The sequence below is a fragment of the Hemicordylus capensis genome, chromosome 1 (assembly GCF_027244095.1).
Source record: "Hemicordylus capensis ecotype Gifberg chromosome 1, rHemCap1.1.pri, whole genome shotgun sequence".
In the NCBI taxonomy this organism is placed as follows: Eukaryota; Metazoa; Chordata; class Lepidosauria; order Squamata; family Cordylidae; genus Hemicordylus; species Hemicordylus capensis.
Window position 1 is genome coordinate 83616171 of NC_069657.1, and position 16263 is coordinate 83632433.

At 45.1% G+C, this 16263-nt stretch overlaps 1 protein-coding gene across 6 annotated transcripts in view; it reads right to left on the reverse strand.

The window, feature by feature from the left end:
• CSTPP1 (centriolar satellite-associated tubulin polyglutamylase complex regulator 1) overlaps nt 1–16263 on the reverse strand; it is a 191377-nt gene that overhangs the window by 24677 nt on the left and 150437 nt on the right. For all 6 annotated transcript variants that reach the window (XR_008308669.1, XM_053256428.1, XM_053256466.1 and 3 more), the window contains one exon: nt 6675–6759. Coding sequence is in view for 5 of the 6 variants with exons in the window: in XM_053256428.1 (XP_053112403.1) it covers nt 6675–6759 (85 nt within the window). In the remaining variant the exon portion in view is untranslated. The remainder of the gene's footprint in view (nt 1–6674; nt 6760–16263) is intronic.

The following is a 16263-nucleotide window of genomic DNA, read 5'->3' on the forward strand; positions in this document are numbered from 1 at the left end:
GCTCTCTTGACCCTTGCCCAACTTGGCTTATTTCACCTGATAGTCATATTATCAGAGAGGGTCTGGTAAATATTGTAAATGCTTCTCTGAGGGAGGGCAGGATGCCTCCTTGTCCTAAGGAGGCTATTATTAGACCTTATTTGAAGAACCCTGCTTTGGATCCCTCAGATTTAACTAATTACAGGACTGTCTCTAATCTTCCTTGGTTGGGCAAGGTGATTGAGTGAGTAGTTGCTTCTCAGCTCCAGGCAGTTTTGGTTGACACAGATTATTTCGATCCTTTCCAGACTGGCTTTCGGGTGGGCTATGTGGTTGAGACTGCCTTGGTCGGCCTGATGGATGATCTCCAATTGGCAATTGACAGAGGGAGTGTGACTCTGCTGATCCTTTTGGATCTCTCAGCAACTTTTGGCCATGGTATCCTGCTGGGTAGCTTGAAGAAGGTGGGATTGGGTGGCACTGTTTTACAGTGGTTCTGTTCCTACCTCTCTAGCAGATTCCAGATGGTGTCACATGGAGACTATTGCTCCAAAAAGCAAGAGCTAGAGTGTGGGGTTCCACAAGACTCCACACTGTCTCCAATGCTTTTTAACATCTACATAAAACCACTGGGAGAGATCATCAGGAAGTTTGGGCTGGGATACTATCGATATGCTGAAGACATCCAGATCTATTTCTCCATACCAACTTCATCAGAAAATGGCATGATCCCCCTAAGTGCCTGCCTGGAGGCGATATTGGGCTTGATGAGGGATAACAGACTGAAGTTGAATCCAAACAAGACAGATGTACTGTCTGTAGAGGGTTGGGATCCGAGAAATGGTTTAGATCTGCCTGTTCTGGATGGGTTTACACTTCCCCTAAAAGATCAGGTTCGTATTCTGGCGGTGCTCCTGGATCCCAAACTCTCCCTGGTTTTTCAGGTTGAGGCAGTGGCCAGGAGTGCTTTTTATCAGCTTTGGCTGATATACCAGATACATTAATTTCTGGAGACAAATGAAAAAAGTGGTACATATGCTGGTAACCTCTAGGCTTGACTATTGTAATGCATTCTATGTGGGGCTGCCTTTGTATATAGTTTGGAAACTATAATTGGTACAGAATGCAGCAGCCAGATTGGTCTCTGGGTTTACCTGAAGGGACCATATAACACCGATTCTAAAATATCTGCACTGGCTGCCGATATGTTTCAGAACCAAATACAAAGTGCTGGTTGTTACCTATAAAGCCCTTAACAACTTAGGTCCAGGATACTTAAGAGAGTGTCTTCACTGTTGTGAACCCTGTTGCCTATTATGATCATCTGGAGAGGTCTGATTATGGTTGCCGCCAACATGTTCGGTGGCAACTCGGGACTGGGCCTTCTCTGTGGCTGCCCCAGGGCTTTGGAACATGCTCCCTGCTGAAATAAGAGCATCTCCTTCTCTGTTTGTTTTTAGGAGGACCCTAAAGACATACCTATTCCACCAGGCCTTCAACCGAGACTAAACTTAAATTTTAATGTGTTTTTATCTATTATGATTTTTATCCTTTTATGAATTTTAAACATTTTATATTATATTTTATGTTTTAATTCTGTTTAATTCTGTTTTAATTCTGTATACCGCCTTGAGATTTTTATACTAGACGGTATATAAATTCAATAAATAAATAAATAATGAATATTAATAACAATACAGGGGCTTATATACAGAAACCCAAGAGGTCTAGGCCTCGTTCTGTCACAAGATGTCATATATCTAGAGCAGTGGTTCCCAAACTGGGAGCCTCCAGATGTTGCTGAACTACAGCTCCTATCATCTTCAGCCACAATAAATTGTAGCTGGGGCTGATGGAAGTTGTAGTTCAGCAACATCTGTAGGCTCCCAGATTGGGAACCACTGATCTAGACCCATTTTAAACTGGATTTTGAGCGGGCTATGGGGTTGAGACTGCCTTGGTTGGCCTAATGGATGATCTCCAACTAGGTATTGACAGAGGGAGTGCGACTCTGCTAATCCTTTTGGATTTCTCGGCAGCCTTCTATACCATCAACCATGGTATCCTTTTGGATTGCCTGGTATCCTTCTGGGATTGGGTGGCACTGTTTTACAGTGGTTCCGTTCCTAAATCTCTGGTAAATTCCAGATGGTATTGCTTCGAGACTGCTGCTCTGCAAAGTGAGAACTTAAACACGGTGTTCCAGAAGGCTACATACTGTCTCCAATGATTTTTAACATCTACATTAAACCAGTGGGAAGGATCATCAGGCGGGTTGGTGCAGTGTGTTATCAATATGCTGATGATACCCAGATCTAGTTCTCCATATCAAATTCATCAGGAAATGGCATAACGTCCCTAAATGCCTGCCTGGAAGCGGTAATGGGCTGGATGAGGGATAACAAACTGAAGTAGATTTCAAATAAGATGGAGTTACTGACTGTGGTGGTCAGGACTCGAGAGATGGTTTAGATCTGCCTGTTCTGGATGGGGTTACCCTCCCCCTGAAAGATCAGGTACGTAGCTTGGGAGTGCTCCTAGATCCAAAACTCTCTTTGGTTTCACAGACTGAGGCAGTGCCCAGGAGCACTTTTTATCAGCTTCAGCTGATACGTCAGCTACATGCATTTCTGGAGGTAAATGAATTTATAACAGTGGTGCATATGCTGGTAACCTCCAGGTTCGACTACTGTGATGCACTCTGTGTGGTTCTGCTTTTGTATGTAGCCTGAAAACTACAATTGGTACAGAATGCGGCAGCAAGATGGGTCTCTGGGACAACCTGAAGGGACCACAAAACACCGATTTTAAAAGAACTGCACTGGCTGTTGATATGTCAATATGTTTCTGAGAGAAATACAAAGTGCTGGTTATTACATATAAAGCCCTTAACAGCTTGGGTCCAGGGTACTTAAGAAAGCGCCTTCTTTGTAATGAATCCTGTCGCTTATTAATATCATCTGGGCAAGTCTGATTATAGTTGTTGCCGGCTCGTTTGATGGAGACTTTGGACTGGGCCTTCTCTGTGGTTGCCCCAGGACTTTGGAATATGCTCCTTGTTGAAATAAGAGCATCTCCTTTTCTGTTGCTTTGAGGAAGACTCTCAAGACACACCTGTTTTCTCAGGCTTTTAACTAAAATTAATTTTAAATTGTTTAATTTGTTTTTATCTTATGAGATTGTTTTTATTCTTTATTTTGTGAAATTTTAACTGTTTTTATTCATTTATTGTTGTGTTTTAGATTCTGTACATTGCCTAGAGATGCACATATCAGGTAGTATAACAATATGATACATAAATAAAATGAATATACAGGGCCAAAAGGGCACGGGGGGAGGGGCCCTGTTTGCAACCTTCTCATTCACAAACTCACCATCAGGTGCTTTCCTCTGAGGTAGATTCACTTCCGAAATCAGAACTGGCTGAAAGACAAGTGCCTGGAGAGACAGACTGTGGGGGATAAGAGTGACAGGTCGTGGGTTCAGCAGAACCCCTCACTCACTTGCCCCTCTGGCCCTTTAGATTGCCTACCCTCCCTTGACACACAAATGGGGCAAGCCCACATTTATACCATCATGTGTCATTTGGGTCTTAGGCTCCCTGGGCCCTGCTGCCAGGGGTGGATTAACCTTTTTGCCACCCATAGGCAAAAAGACTTTTGCCGCCTTAAAAAGTGGGGGGCCGGTGCGGGGGAAGTTCCCCCTTTTACTTTGATTTGGAAAAAAGCTGCTGTGGCAGCAGTACCTGCGGGGCGGGGGGGGGGGCGCGACCGGGTGAGGGGAAAGTTCTCCCTTTTGCCCCTAAAAATTGTTAGCAGCTGGATGAGGCGTGGTGGTGGTGGCTGGCCGCAGCTGCAGGGAAGGTGAAAGGGCAAGGAGGGGAGAGTCACAGTGCCCCCTTTTTTACCTCTAAGCTCTCTATGTGGGCAGCAGCAGCAAGCTCCCTCCTCCTCCCCTCCTACTAGGTGACTGAACAGCCGGGTTCTGCCATCTGCAGCCTGCTTCCAGCTTTCCTTGCACATGCACGGAAAGCCAGAAATGGGCTTTCACTTTGATGTTTAAATCAAAATAAAAGGGGGAGTTTTCCCCTTGCCTCCCCTCCCCTCCCCACAGCTACTGCCAATGCCACAGCATTATTTCAAATCAAAGTAAAAGGGGGAACTCTCCCCTCTCCCCCCCCCCCCCGGAGCTACTGCTGCCACTGCCACTCCTCAAATTTTGCCACTGTAGGCAAACGTCTCCTCTCCCTCTGCATTAATCCGCGCCTGCCAGCTGCTGCCTCTTGTTCCTGCCCTAATGCTGCATGAGCATCTCTTTCCTTGCAGGGATGGGTTATCAATGCACAGCAAGAGCCTGTAGAAGTTCTAGCTGTGCTGTGCAATCACCTCAGCCACACTGCTTCAAGGATACCGTAAGGCCTGGTGGCTTACGGATGATGCCTGCCTGTGATGTCATAGTCCCAAAGGTTTATCAGTAGGTGCTGCCACTGAGTGGTAACCAAAAATTACAACCCACCCGGAAAGCAATTACACAGAGTATGTGATGCGTATAGCCAGCTTGAGGGAACTGTACACACAAAAGCAGTTGCATGGGGAAATGATCCATCCTGGTTTGTCTTTTTGCAGCTGGAGCTAGTGGGCCACAGAGCAAGAGAAATAAAGAACAGGTTGGGGGGCAGTGTGGGGCGGGAAGGTGAAAATAATGCAGATAAAGATATACGAATATAAGGAGGTGCAGATGAAGAAGGAGAAAGAACGGCACACATTTAAAGCAGTATCAAGTAACTTCCCCCGGTTACCTGAATAGGTGAGAGCAAACTGCTAGCACAAGGAAGCGCTCAGCCCTGGAAGAGAAGGCAGTGAGCTCATCTGCACCTGAGCCTGGGTGCCTCAGACACAGAGCTCATTTTTCTCTCACATCTGCTGTTCCCAAAGCCCCCAGCTTGTCTGTCTCCAAGGCACACGCACACAACAGAGGAGTTGTGCAAAAGCTGTCCCCACAACGGGGCCCCAGGTTTACAATGGCTGTGCAGATTAAATTCCTTGACACAATCGTCATCGCGCCTTGCCTCAAATTTATCTTATGGATTTAGATTTATAGCCCTGTCAGGAGGCTGTGGACAAGCCATTTCATTCACTGCAAATTTCCTTGTTCATCCTTGCAACATGCTCCTGAGGTCGGACACTAGTACCAGAGCAGGAGTGGTGGAATCTGCTGCCATCACATAGAGGTGCAGGGAGGAGATTGTGTAATGAGTATTGGGTAGATGGGCAGGGCTGGAGGGAGACTGGGCAGAGGAAATCAGCAAGATCAGACAGAACTGGGGAAAGACTGAGTGGGGGAAACTACAGAGCCTGAGGGAGGAATTGTTGGGGCTTGGAGGAGAGTCAATGGGGTGCAGGGAGACTGATGGGGTTTGGAGGAGAATTGGAGGGGAAATAATCTGCAAGATCAAATGATGTAGGTAGGGCTGGTGACCCATCATGACACAAGAGCTCAGTTTGCATAGGATTTATGCTGTATATGGTTCAAATCCAGCAACTAGGACTGGAGTATAACCAATTGCAAGTCTCACTGTAGACAAGTTTGCAAGAAACTTTGCAGATAAGGTCACTTGTATTGAGTCCAATTTAGATTCTGCTACAACTGTAGTATCTAAACCGGCTAGACCTCAGGTTACCACTAGTCAAAACTGGTTGGGCAACCTTCAGCTTTTGTCCTTGAATGTTAACAGGATGCTTGGAGAACCCTGCACAACCACATGCATCTGGGATCATCAGTGTCCACCTTAGCTCATTACTGTATAAGTAGGTGTAGATTCACTGGAGGGACTCATCATTCAGAAATATGCCAATTCCTTTGGAGATGGCAAACCCTTCTGATGAAGCCATCTTTGTCAGTCAATAACCCCGATCTCAAGCCCCTCTTTTCTGGGAAAATTAACAGAACATATGATTGTGAGTCCCTCCAGGGATCTTTCCTTGGCTCTGTCAGTCTGGCTAAAAGTTTAGAACCAAGACTGCCTTAGTTGTTCTGAGGATGATTTTGATCTAGAAATGGATCAAACATAATTCAATTTTTGGAAATGTGGTATAGAAATTGAATGAATGAATGAATGAATGAATGAATGAAAATAATATCCTTCCCCATCCTCTTAGAACTCTCAGCAGAGCAAGAATCATGTTAATTATCCCTTTCAAATCTGAGTACAAAAAATCCCAAAGTTTAAATTGTGAGGTTTCCAATGTCTGGGCTTCCTTGCATTCAGAAGCCATGATCAGAAAAGAATTGGGTCTCCACTCCTGTGCTTATTGCAGAGAAACCAGACAATCAGAATGCATCGCTGACAGTGCTGCACATGTATTTTGCCATTTAAATTTGGGTACCTTAAGTGGTGTAGCGGGGAAATGCTTAACTAACAAGCAGAAGGCTGCCAGTTCAAATCCCCGCTGATACTATGTCGGGCAGCAGCAATATAGGAAGATGCTGAAAGACATCATCTCATACTGTGAGGGAGGAGGCAATGGTAAACCGCTCCTACCAAAGAAAATCACAGGGCTCTTTGGGAGCCAGGAGTCAAAATTGACTTGATGGCACTTGTTACTTTTACCTTACTTGAAAATAGAAGTCTGAACTGACCTTGATTGCAATATATAACCCAAGTCCTTACTGCATAGGGAGTACACAAAACTCACCTTGCTGCCTTCTGAGTGAGCTCCATTGGAAAATCAGGGCAAAGTAGCTGCAGCAGGCAGTGGTATTCCTTGGCTGTCAGCAGGTCTGCAAGGAAAAAAGGAAGAGCATAAGAATCTGAAGGTTCAGTCCTGAAGTTAAGTCCTTCTTAGGGTATAGACAGACAACACCATGGTTACACTTTGTTTCATTTCAGTTTTGCCCCCCACTGACTATTATATGCTTCCAATGCTTCCAATACATATAAATTTCATCCTCCTACATACAAATTATAGGCTCGAGTTTTTAAGCCATACACTTCACCACCCCAATACATTAGGCACGTCCATATGATTCTCATCAGGGTAAGAGAAATGCACAGCCAAGCTAGGAGAGCCAGCTGTACTCCCAACCAGTGGTTGTGTAAACCCAAGCAACAAGGTAGGAGGCGGGGAGAATGATTGGGGGGGGGGCAGGCGACAGGAGCTGGGTAGGACGGCTTTTCATCCCAGCAGATATCTGTAGTTTGGGCTCGTGGTTGGCCTTCAAGAGAGCCCTAAAGACTGGCTTGTTTGGCCTGGCCTTCCGAAGTTTTTAAATTGTTCTTAAGTGTTTTTAATTGGTTTAAAATGGCTCTTAACTGTTTTAAATCTGTTTTTATATTGTTTTAAGCAGTTTGTTTTAAATTGTGTTTGTTTTTGTTTTTTACTTGTGCACTGCCCAGAGCTCTTGGATGGGGCAGTATAGAAATGTAATAAACAAACCAGCAAATAAAACCTCAGTAAAATGCCGGGGAGGGAATCTGCTTGCAGCCAAGCCCGATAGAGAAGAAGTGTTCCGAGCCGTATCTTGTTCCTGCAGCTCCGTTTGGTACTGTGAACTTCCCTGCCAGGTGGCCAGATACTGACAATCACTCTCCCCTCCTCCAACCTTGTTGTTTGGGTTTACACAACTGCCAATTGGAAGCGTGCCCAGCTCTCCTACCCTGGCTGGGTGTTCCTCCTCCCACCCTATTTTATAACTTTTGCTGCAAATAGCTGCTTTGGGGACAGACAGACACGGGGGGCGGGGTGATCTGCAGGAAGACAGAGCGGGGTGTGTGCTAACCTCCCCTTCCATGTGCTGCAGTTGTTATAACCCTCCCCCCGTTATTTTTTTACCAAAAAAAAGAGAGAAACATTTACTCCTTCATTTATTTGTGTTTGTTTGTTTCAAAAGATTTCTACCCTGCCCTTCTCTGAAGATTCAGAGTGGTTTACATCAACCAGTAAAACAATAACATTATTAAAACCAACAATCAATAAAACCAGTATGCAGCAAAACCAGAAGGCAGTTAAAAACAACAATCATAGGCGATCACATAATCAGATATAATTGTGTGATTGCAGATATAATTCATAAAATTATAAACAACTTGGGCCCTGGGTATTTAAGAGAACAGCTTCTTTGCTATGAACACCGCCCATTGAGATCATCTGAGAGGTTCGTCTGCAGTTGCCACCGGCTCGTCTGGTGTCTACTTGGGGATGGGCCTTCTCTGCTGCTGCCCCAGAGCTTTGGAATGCGCTTCCTGCTGAAATAAGAGCCTCCCCATCTCTGACAACTTTTAAGAAGTCTTTAAAGATGTACCTATTCACCCAGGGTTTTAATTAGATATTGTTTTAATTGTGTTTTAATAGTTTTAACATTTTAGATTTTAATTCTTGAAATGTTTTAATCTTTTTTTTGGTTGCTTTTATTGTTTTGTTGTTAACCGTCCAGAGAACTTGCATTTTGGGCCATATAAAAATGTATTATAAAATAAAATAAAATAAAATAAAATAAAATAAAAGGCATCTCCAGACAGGGCTGAGAAAAACTTCTGCATGGAATCTTGGAGAGCTACTGCCAGTCAGTGTAGCCAATAGTGAGCTAGAGGGACCAATGGTCTGACTCAGTATAAGGCAGCTTCCAATGTGCCTATGTGAGTGTTCTGGAAGCTCACTGTAGGGTCATGCCTAGCGTTTGCAAAAAGTGCCTATGTGAGTGTTCTGGAAGCTCACTGTAGGATCATGCCTAGCGTTTTGCAAAAAGTTCCAGCACTAAGGGATGGAACCACCTGCATTCTGTATTACTATCAAGCCTTCCCTCATGGCCTATAGCAGTGATTCTCAAACTTGGGTCCTCAGGTGTTATTGGACTTCAACTCCCATAATCCCCAACCAAAGGCCACTGAGGCTGGGGATTATGGGAGTTGAAGTCCAATAACAACTGAGGACCCAAGTTTGAGAATCCCTGGCCTATAGTCTTATTCTTTCATTCATATCTTCCAAAAACTCCTAATTTATTCACACCTCTCCTCCTGGCATCACACTGCCATATTCCAAATTCTGCAAAAATGCATATATGAGGTAATGAGCTAAGTAAGCACATGGATATTTTGAACAAAATGTTAGTTTTCTTGACACCGAATTTTGATCCCCCCCCCCCGTGACCCATAACATGATAAGAGCAGTCTTGAGCATAGAAAGCAGCTAAAAGGTCTGATATAGGTAGGAAACACAGTGCAATGAAGAAAAAGCAAAGGAAAAAGAGGTTGATCTAATGCTGGATGCAAGTGCATATGACATTATACCAAGCACCCGCTTTAAACAGGAAAAGGCACTTCTGGAGGGGCAACTGGATCTCGAGATGTGTGGGGCAAAGAAGAGAGGAGAGCAGGTCTTGTGGTAGCAAAGCATGACTTGTCCCCTTAGCTAAGCAGGGTCCACCCTGGTTACATATGAATGGGAGACTTGATGTGTGAGCACTGTAACATATTCCCCTCAGGGGATGGATCCGCTCTGGGAAGAGCAGAAGGTTTCAAGTCCCCTCCCTGGCATCTCCAAAATAGGGCTGAGAGAGATTCCTGCCTGCAACCTTGGAGAAACCGCTGCCAGTCTGTGAAGACAATACTGAGCTAGATAGACCAATGGTCTGACTCAGTATGTGGCAGCTTCCTATGTTCCTAAGTGTTTAAGCCCTTGCCCCATTCCAAATTGGCTCCCAAGTCACTTTTCCCCTTGTGGAACTCCAAAGATGTCTTTGAAACCCTAAGAAAGGGAAAAGAACTATTTGTGAGAGATGAGGGGAGAAATGGCAGGTGAAGAAAGACAAGACAATCCTACCCCACCCACACACACTAACTTTCTTGACCCTGATCGCCCCTCCCAAAGCAGTTTTTCCCATTTAAAAGGGGCTATTGGAGTAGCATTACATATATCTCTGGGCAACATTGAGTTTGGCCCTGAAGAGTCCACTGAATTAATGTTGCTTAAATTTGTTAAAATTCACTGGCATGGTAACATTCACTACCACATGCTTGGAAAACCATCTGAGCAACATCTGGCAGCATTAGGAAAGGCAAACAACATCTAGGGACATGTATGAAGAAGTATGGAATATAAACCCACAGGCATTATTACTTTGGCATCCAGTAAGGCAGCTGGATGACTTCTTTTGGAGTTGAGTGTGCAAATCTGGTCACTCTATTAAAGGAAGGCAGAGAGACAAGATCCAAAATACACAAGACAGCCAACCCAATGATTCATCTCTTAGAGAGCTGCTTTGTGAGAGACTGGCAAAGAACTGCCTCTGTGGTTCGGGGGGCGGGGCGGGGGGGGAGACGAAAGAGGTAAAGCTCAGGGAGGTTTATGGGATCCAAAGAGAATGGAAACACACTGATGTCAAAAAGCTGTTCATGATTGCATGTTCTCTGTCCAAAAGCCTGCGGACTGAAGTTAAGAAGAGGATTGGCTGAACAGCAGTAATTTTGCCGTATTTCTATATGGAGAAGAATGTAAAGTATGGAAAGAAGGCCAGTGGTAGACAAGGGCCAGGCAGCAGTCCAGGAGGGAGTCCAAAGGACATGAAATGAGAGGACAGTGATGCAGCTTTTTTGCTCCACTAGTTGTTAACCCTCTTTGGCTCATCGACTTTTTTGCTTCAAATACTTAATTAATGTGACTGGGATCCAAAGAAGCCTGCGCATGCGTGCAAAGCACTTCTGTGTGTACACATTACAGCCAGTTTCCCACTCCGTCTATTGCCTCTTGCACCATATCAAATGATGCTCCAGAGGGTTCCTTGCCATCCAGGAGAGGCTTTTCAAGGGGGCAAGGGGCTGTCAGGAGGACCTGAAAAGCTGGTCTTTAGGAGCCTGCTCTATATTTCTGAACTGAGCATCGAAGTATCCCTATTTGAGAAACTTCAAGCAGATTGTATACTCTGTCACGGCTGTTGCTTTCAACTTTCAAATTGTTCTTTAGACTCCACATGCTCACAGCACACCCATAGGTGGATGGAGCCTGGAGTGCATGAATGAGAGCCAGAGTGCAAGATCCTTTGGGAGATTCTGCTCTCCCCCCAAATCTTGTTTGGCAGGAGATAGGATGGAGAGGGGGGCCTGAACTCTAACCTGCTCCATGGTCCAGACCCACATGATGGGCCCTTTTTCTTCAACAGTTTCTCCCATAGGGAGAGATGCTGGTGGGGTCAGGGAGAGGGAATTGGCGGCTGTTTTCACTCCAGTTTTGTTCAGAACCTTCCACACTGTTTTAATAAACAGACATTTCCTGGGTTCCAGGGACTGCTCTAAGCAGCCATGACTAAGAAGCCTGAAAATCCGACACCATCTCAAGAGAAGAAATCCTACTTGCCCCAGCAAAGTTTATAGAAGCAGGTGTGGTTTTGCAGCAGTTTCCCCCAACCAGCAGCTGTGTGTTTATGCATTATCCTACATTCAACACTAATTCCTGGGGACTAATTCTCAGTAAAATGATATCAAAGCATTTTCCTTTAGCCCCATTACTGAAAGTGTGTTCCCAGTTGTTTCTGGGTTGTTTTTTTGGTTTTAATCCTCAGAGGTGTAGAAGCCTCCTTCTGTTATGGGGAAAACGCTCAATGCATGCTCTATTGAGGAGCACAAGTTAAAAAACAAAGCTAAATTCTTCCTTCTTTGTGACGGAAGCCTCCTTCTGTTATGGGGAAAATGCTCAATGCATGCTCTATTGAGGAGCACAAGATAAAAAAACAAAGCTAAATTCTTCCTTCTTTGTGACGGATGAAAAACATGCAAACAATGCTTGTGATCTCTTTTTTTGTAAGGCGATTTCTGTGGGGCCACCAGATTTATCATCACTAATTTTGTATGGAAGTAGCCTTGGGGGACAAGGTGTGTGTGTGGGGGAGTCAAATTGAGATATGAAATAATATGAAAGTAAATGTGTTTGCTTTACAGAAGATATTGCTGAGAGAGCAACAGTTTTCTAAGAATTTGGAAGCTTTGGCAAGAACTGGGATTAGCAGACGTAGCAAGGTTGGAGGGGGCCCTGGGACAAGATTTGAAGATAGATCTCCATGCTTTCACTACCTCCTACCTCTCCTGGGCAGTAGCAAGGGGTAACCACTTGGCCTACCACTACCTACCACTTGGGTCATGAGCCCTTCTGGCTACCTCAGTGGCTATACTCAGCCCCAACTGCACACCAGCCACTTTCTGGAAGAGTTGACTCAGCCCAATGAAGCGGGTGCAATCCAGTGAGGCAGAGCTTCCCTGATCACATCGAGAACAGGTGGTCCCTCTACAGCAGGCCTGTTCTTGCTGGCATTGGGGCAGCTCTGGCTCAACAAGCTGGTATGGCTGCCAGAAAGCGGCCAGTGCAAGTTGGGGCCAAGCATCAATTAGAGGGAGGCAGCAGGCAGCCCCTGGAGATTTTTGCCCCTGGACATTCACCCCTGGGAATCAACAAGTCATGGAAGAGGGGCAGGGAGTCACGTTGAACACCAAAGCTCTACCCCATAGAAAGTAGAGAAGGAATACTACAAGTTCCCACTCTGTTCCCTTCTAGTTTCTGGATTTTCCCAAAGAGCAGCCCAGCTTACACATTTACTAAGCCAAGAAATGAGAAATGGGTGCATAAAAACCAGGACTGGCTCCAGGTTTCAGGGAATCCTCAACAACCTGCCTTCTATAGGTACCCTCCAACTGGGTGGGTCCTGAAAGACTTGCTTTGCCATCACCACACCAGCAGTGGTGGTCTCAGGGCACAGAGGTCATTTCAGGGATCAGACATGGACTCTTCTGAGGGTCAAGATCCTTAGCAGCTGCCCAGTGGTGCTGAACCCTCATGTAGAGCCTGTAGATATGATGTCCCTTTATTTGAGGAGGGAAAACATCAGTGTGGCACACTTATACCACTTTGATTTATTTAGGATATTTTTATACACCCCCACCCCCACAAGGTATCTCAAGGCAGTTCAGAAATTCAGGTGTAAACCCATCACAACAATGTTAAAACAGCAGTTAAGAGAGGAACACAATTAAAACATTAAAAGGTTTAATAAATGAAAAAATAATAGAAATGTCTTTGCCAGGTGCCAAAAGATAGTATGCCAGACAAGCCTCTCTGGAGTGGAAGTTCCACAACTAGGGCACCATGCCAAAAAGGCTATCTTTCTGGTCACCACCTACCTCACTGCTGATGGCAGAAGCACCCACCCCCAAAGACCATTTCAGAATCAGATGGCTATGGGACACATTCCTTCAAGGTAATTTGTGAAAATATAATAATATGCGATATTATAAATGTGGTGAAGGAGAGGGAAACATGCTCACTCCACCACATGAAGGTTTTGCCCGCCTGAGGAGTGTTTCAGATGGGCAATGTCTTCATTTTTCCAGAATGTTATTTGAACACATGAAGGCTAGAAAATTGCTTCTTCCTCCACCACCATTTTTAATTTGTCTTTCTCTTTCTTTTTGTTGGAAATCTTGGGATATCAAGTTTTCACAAGTGCATGGTGAAGAGTATAATTAAGAGAATGATAAATGCCTCTGGTACACTGACAAACTGGACCTGATGATATTCCCCACTGTACCCAGCTCTTGAAGATACAGATGTGCTGTCCTCTTTTGCATCTGTTCACCCTAATGCTGACCCTAGTCACCCTGAAAATACTGTGGGGGCAACTACCTTGGGAAACCTGACTCCCATGATATAGATACATATGAAACACAAATTTGATGCACTACACACTACTTACAAAATGATTGATTATTTTAAAACTGGAAACCATTATATCATGGCTAACCAAAGCAGGCTTACCCTGTTGTACTTTGCTATAAATCAACCAAGTCACTCACTGCTCAATTATTTTGTGAGTATAGACAAAATGCATGATTCAGCTGATGACTGAAAAAAAAGTTAGCTATACTTCTGCAGGTGAATTCCTTATGGAGACTCTTCATAGAAATTTGGCATCATTGTTAAAGGATATTTGAAAATGTCCCAGTTGTTGCAAAACAGAAAGATTGCCAGATGTTTTCCTTATATCTTCACGTCATGTGCAGCTTATTGCCTATTTTCTTATTTAAGCAGGAGGGGCAGAATTTGCAGGAATCTCTAGTAATATAAGTGGCAGAGCTCCACCATATTAAAACATAGACACACATTATTCTTATTGTACAATATACAGGTAGATATATTTCTAAATTGCTCCTAAAATAGGAAGAGATTCATTTGCACTTAATTTTGAGCATCATAGGAACAAAGGAAACTGCCTTCTACTGAGTCAGACCATTGGTCCATCTAGCTCAGTATTGTCTACCCAGACAGGCAGTGGCTACTCCAGGGTTGCAGGCAGGAGTCTCTCTCAGCCCTATCTTGGGAGATACCAGAGAGAGAACCCGGAACTATTTGCATGCAAGCATGCAGGTGCTCTTCCCAGAGTGGCCCCATCCCCTAACGGGAATACCTTACAGTGTTCACATGTAGTCTCCCATTCAAATGCAAACAGGGTGGACCCTGCTTACTTAGCAAAGGGGAGAATTCATGCTTGCTACCATAAGACCAGCTCTCCTCCCTTGTTCTCAATCCACATGTTCTATTCAAAGAAAAAAAAGGAGAAAAGGTATCTTTTCTCCTAGCCCCAGAAAGCATGATTTGCCTCTCCAGATCTATTCTGACCTAGATTCACAATACCCTACTGCACACTTCTGGTATTCTAGCCATTTTGTGCACCATAAAGGAGCCTATATTGGAGGTTGTGATACAGTATCCTCTGGTAAGATTTTCACTGATATGCCCTGACAAGTCCATTGAGAGACTGATGGATACAAACAGTGAATTATTACAACTGATTTTCTTCTTCTTGATGTGATACTTAGTCTTTTGAGTCATATTTCAAAGTTTTTGTGATCACTGATTGGTAGCTCTGCTAGCAGTTTGGTAATTAAGGATCAGCAAAGCAAACAATCAACTCTTAGAATATTTCTTCATCTCTTGAATACAAATATGCTTTGACTACCTTAGGTTTCATTTGACAATATTTATTTATTGTTTATTATTTATTGAATTTATACATGGTCTAGTGTAAAAATCTCTAGGCAGTGTACAGGTTGTGTAGGTTGTGTAGACTAGTTAGCTGTATGGTCTAGGGTTTCTAAGACTATGATATCACAAGCTGTCATATCACAGCAGAGAAGTCAATTGTAGTCACACACTACGGAAGCTGGTAACAAAGACCCACTGTGACCTTACAAGACCTGTTATAGGACTTAAATGAACTGAAATAGCTAATAAAGTTTTATTGCAACTCCATTAATTTATGAACTCCACAAGGACAAGAGCATAACAAAGGCAGTAAAATTTATTCAGACCATTTGGAGCTTAACTAAGCCCCAAACTTTAAACAAGGGTCGCACAACTTCAGCCCTCCAGCTGTTTTTGGACTACAGCTCCCATCATCCCCAGCCACAATGGCCAATAGTCAGGGATCATGGGAGATGCAGTCCACAAACAGCTGGAGGGCGAAGTTGTGCAGCTCTGGTTTAAAGTTTGGGGCTTAGTTAAGAAGGAGGGCTTAAGTTGCACACCCCTGCTTTAAACATGCTAGATAAAAGTTCTGTGGCTGAAGACTAAACTCTCCACGCCACTGAAGCTCAGGGTGAAGGGTGAAGTCCCATTGGATTCAGTTTTAAGGGGAGGAAGTTGCATTACCCCGTCTCCCTTCACTTCATTTGGTCTGGACACGTTAGCAGCCTGCTGCAATGAGCTATAGAGAATTATCTATATTATTATTTCTCCTGGGTGTGCTTTTGTATATGTGTCCCGGCACCCAGCCTGATTCATTGGGCGGCGGAGGCACCTGATTAGCTGGCGCACCCAGGAGAATTGGCCGGCGGCGGGCCAGGCTGCGGCAACGGTGGTGGTGGGCCCGGCCCGGCCATGGAGGCGAGGTGGCAGGCCCGGCCGCGGAGGCAGCACTCGGCCCAGCAGCCTGGGCCCGTCCCCGCCCGAAGACTGGAGCAGAAGGTGGGGGTGGCAGGAGAGGTAGCCGGCCCTGAAAAGGCCAGCCGCAGAGGCTGGCAAGTGGCAGCAGTGGGCCCGGTGGGCCACGGAGGCAGCACTTGGTGCGGCGGGCCCATCTGCAAAGGCGGCACTCGGCCTGGCGGCAGGCTAGGCCACGGAGGTGCTGGGCCCGGCCACAGAGGCACTGGGCCCGGCCATGGAGGTGGCTCTCGGCCAGGCCACGGCGGGACTGGTCGCCGAAGCCAGGCGCCCGTGGGAGGGAACCAGACGGCGGGACTTCCCT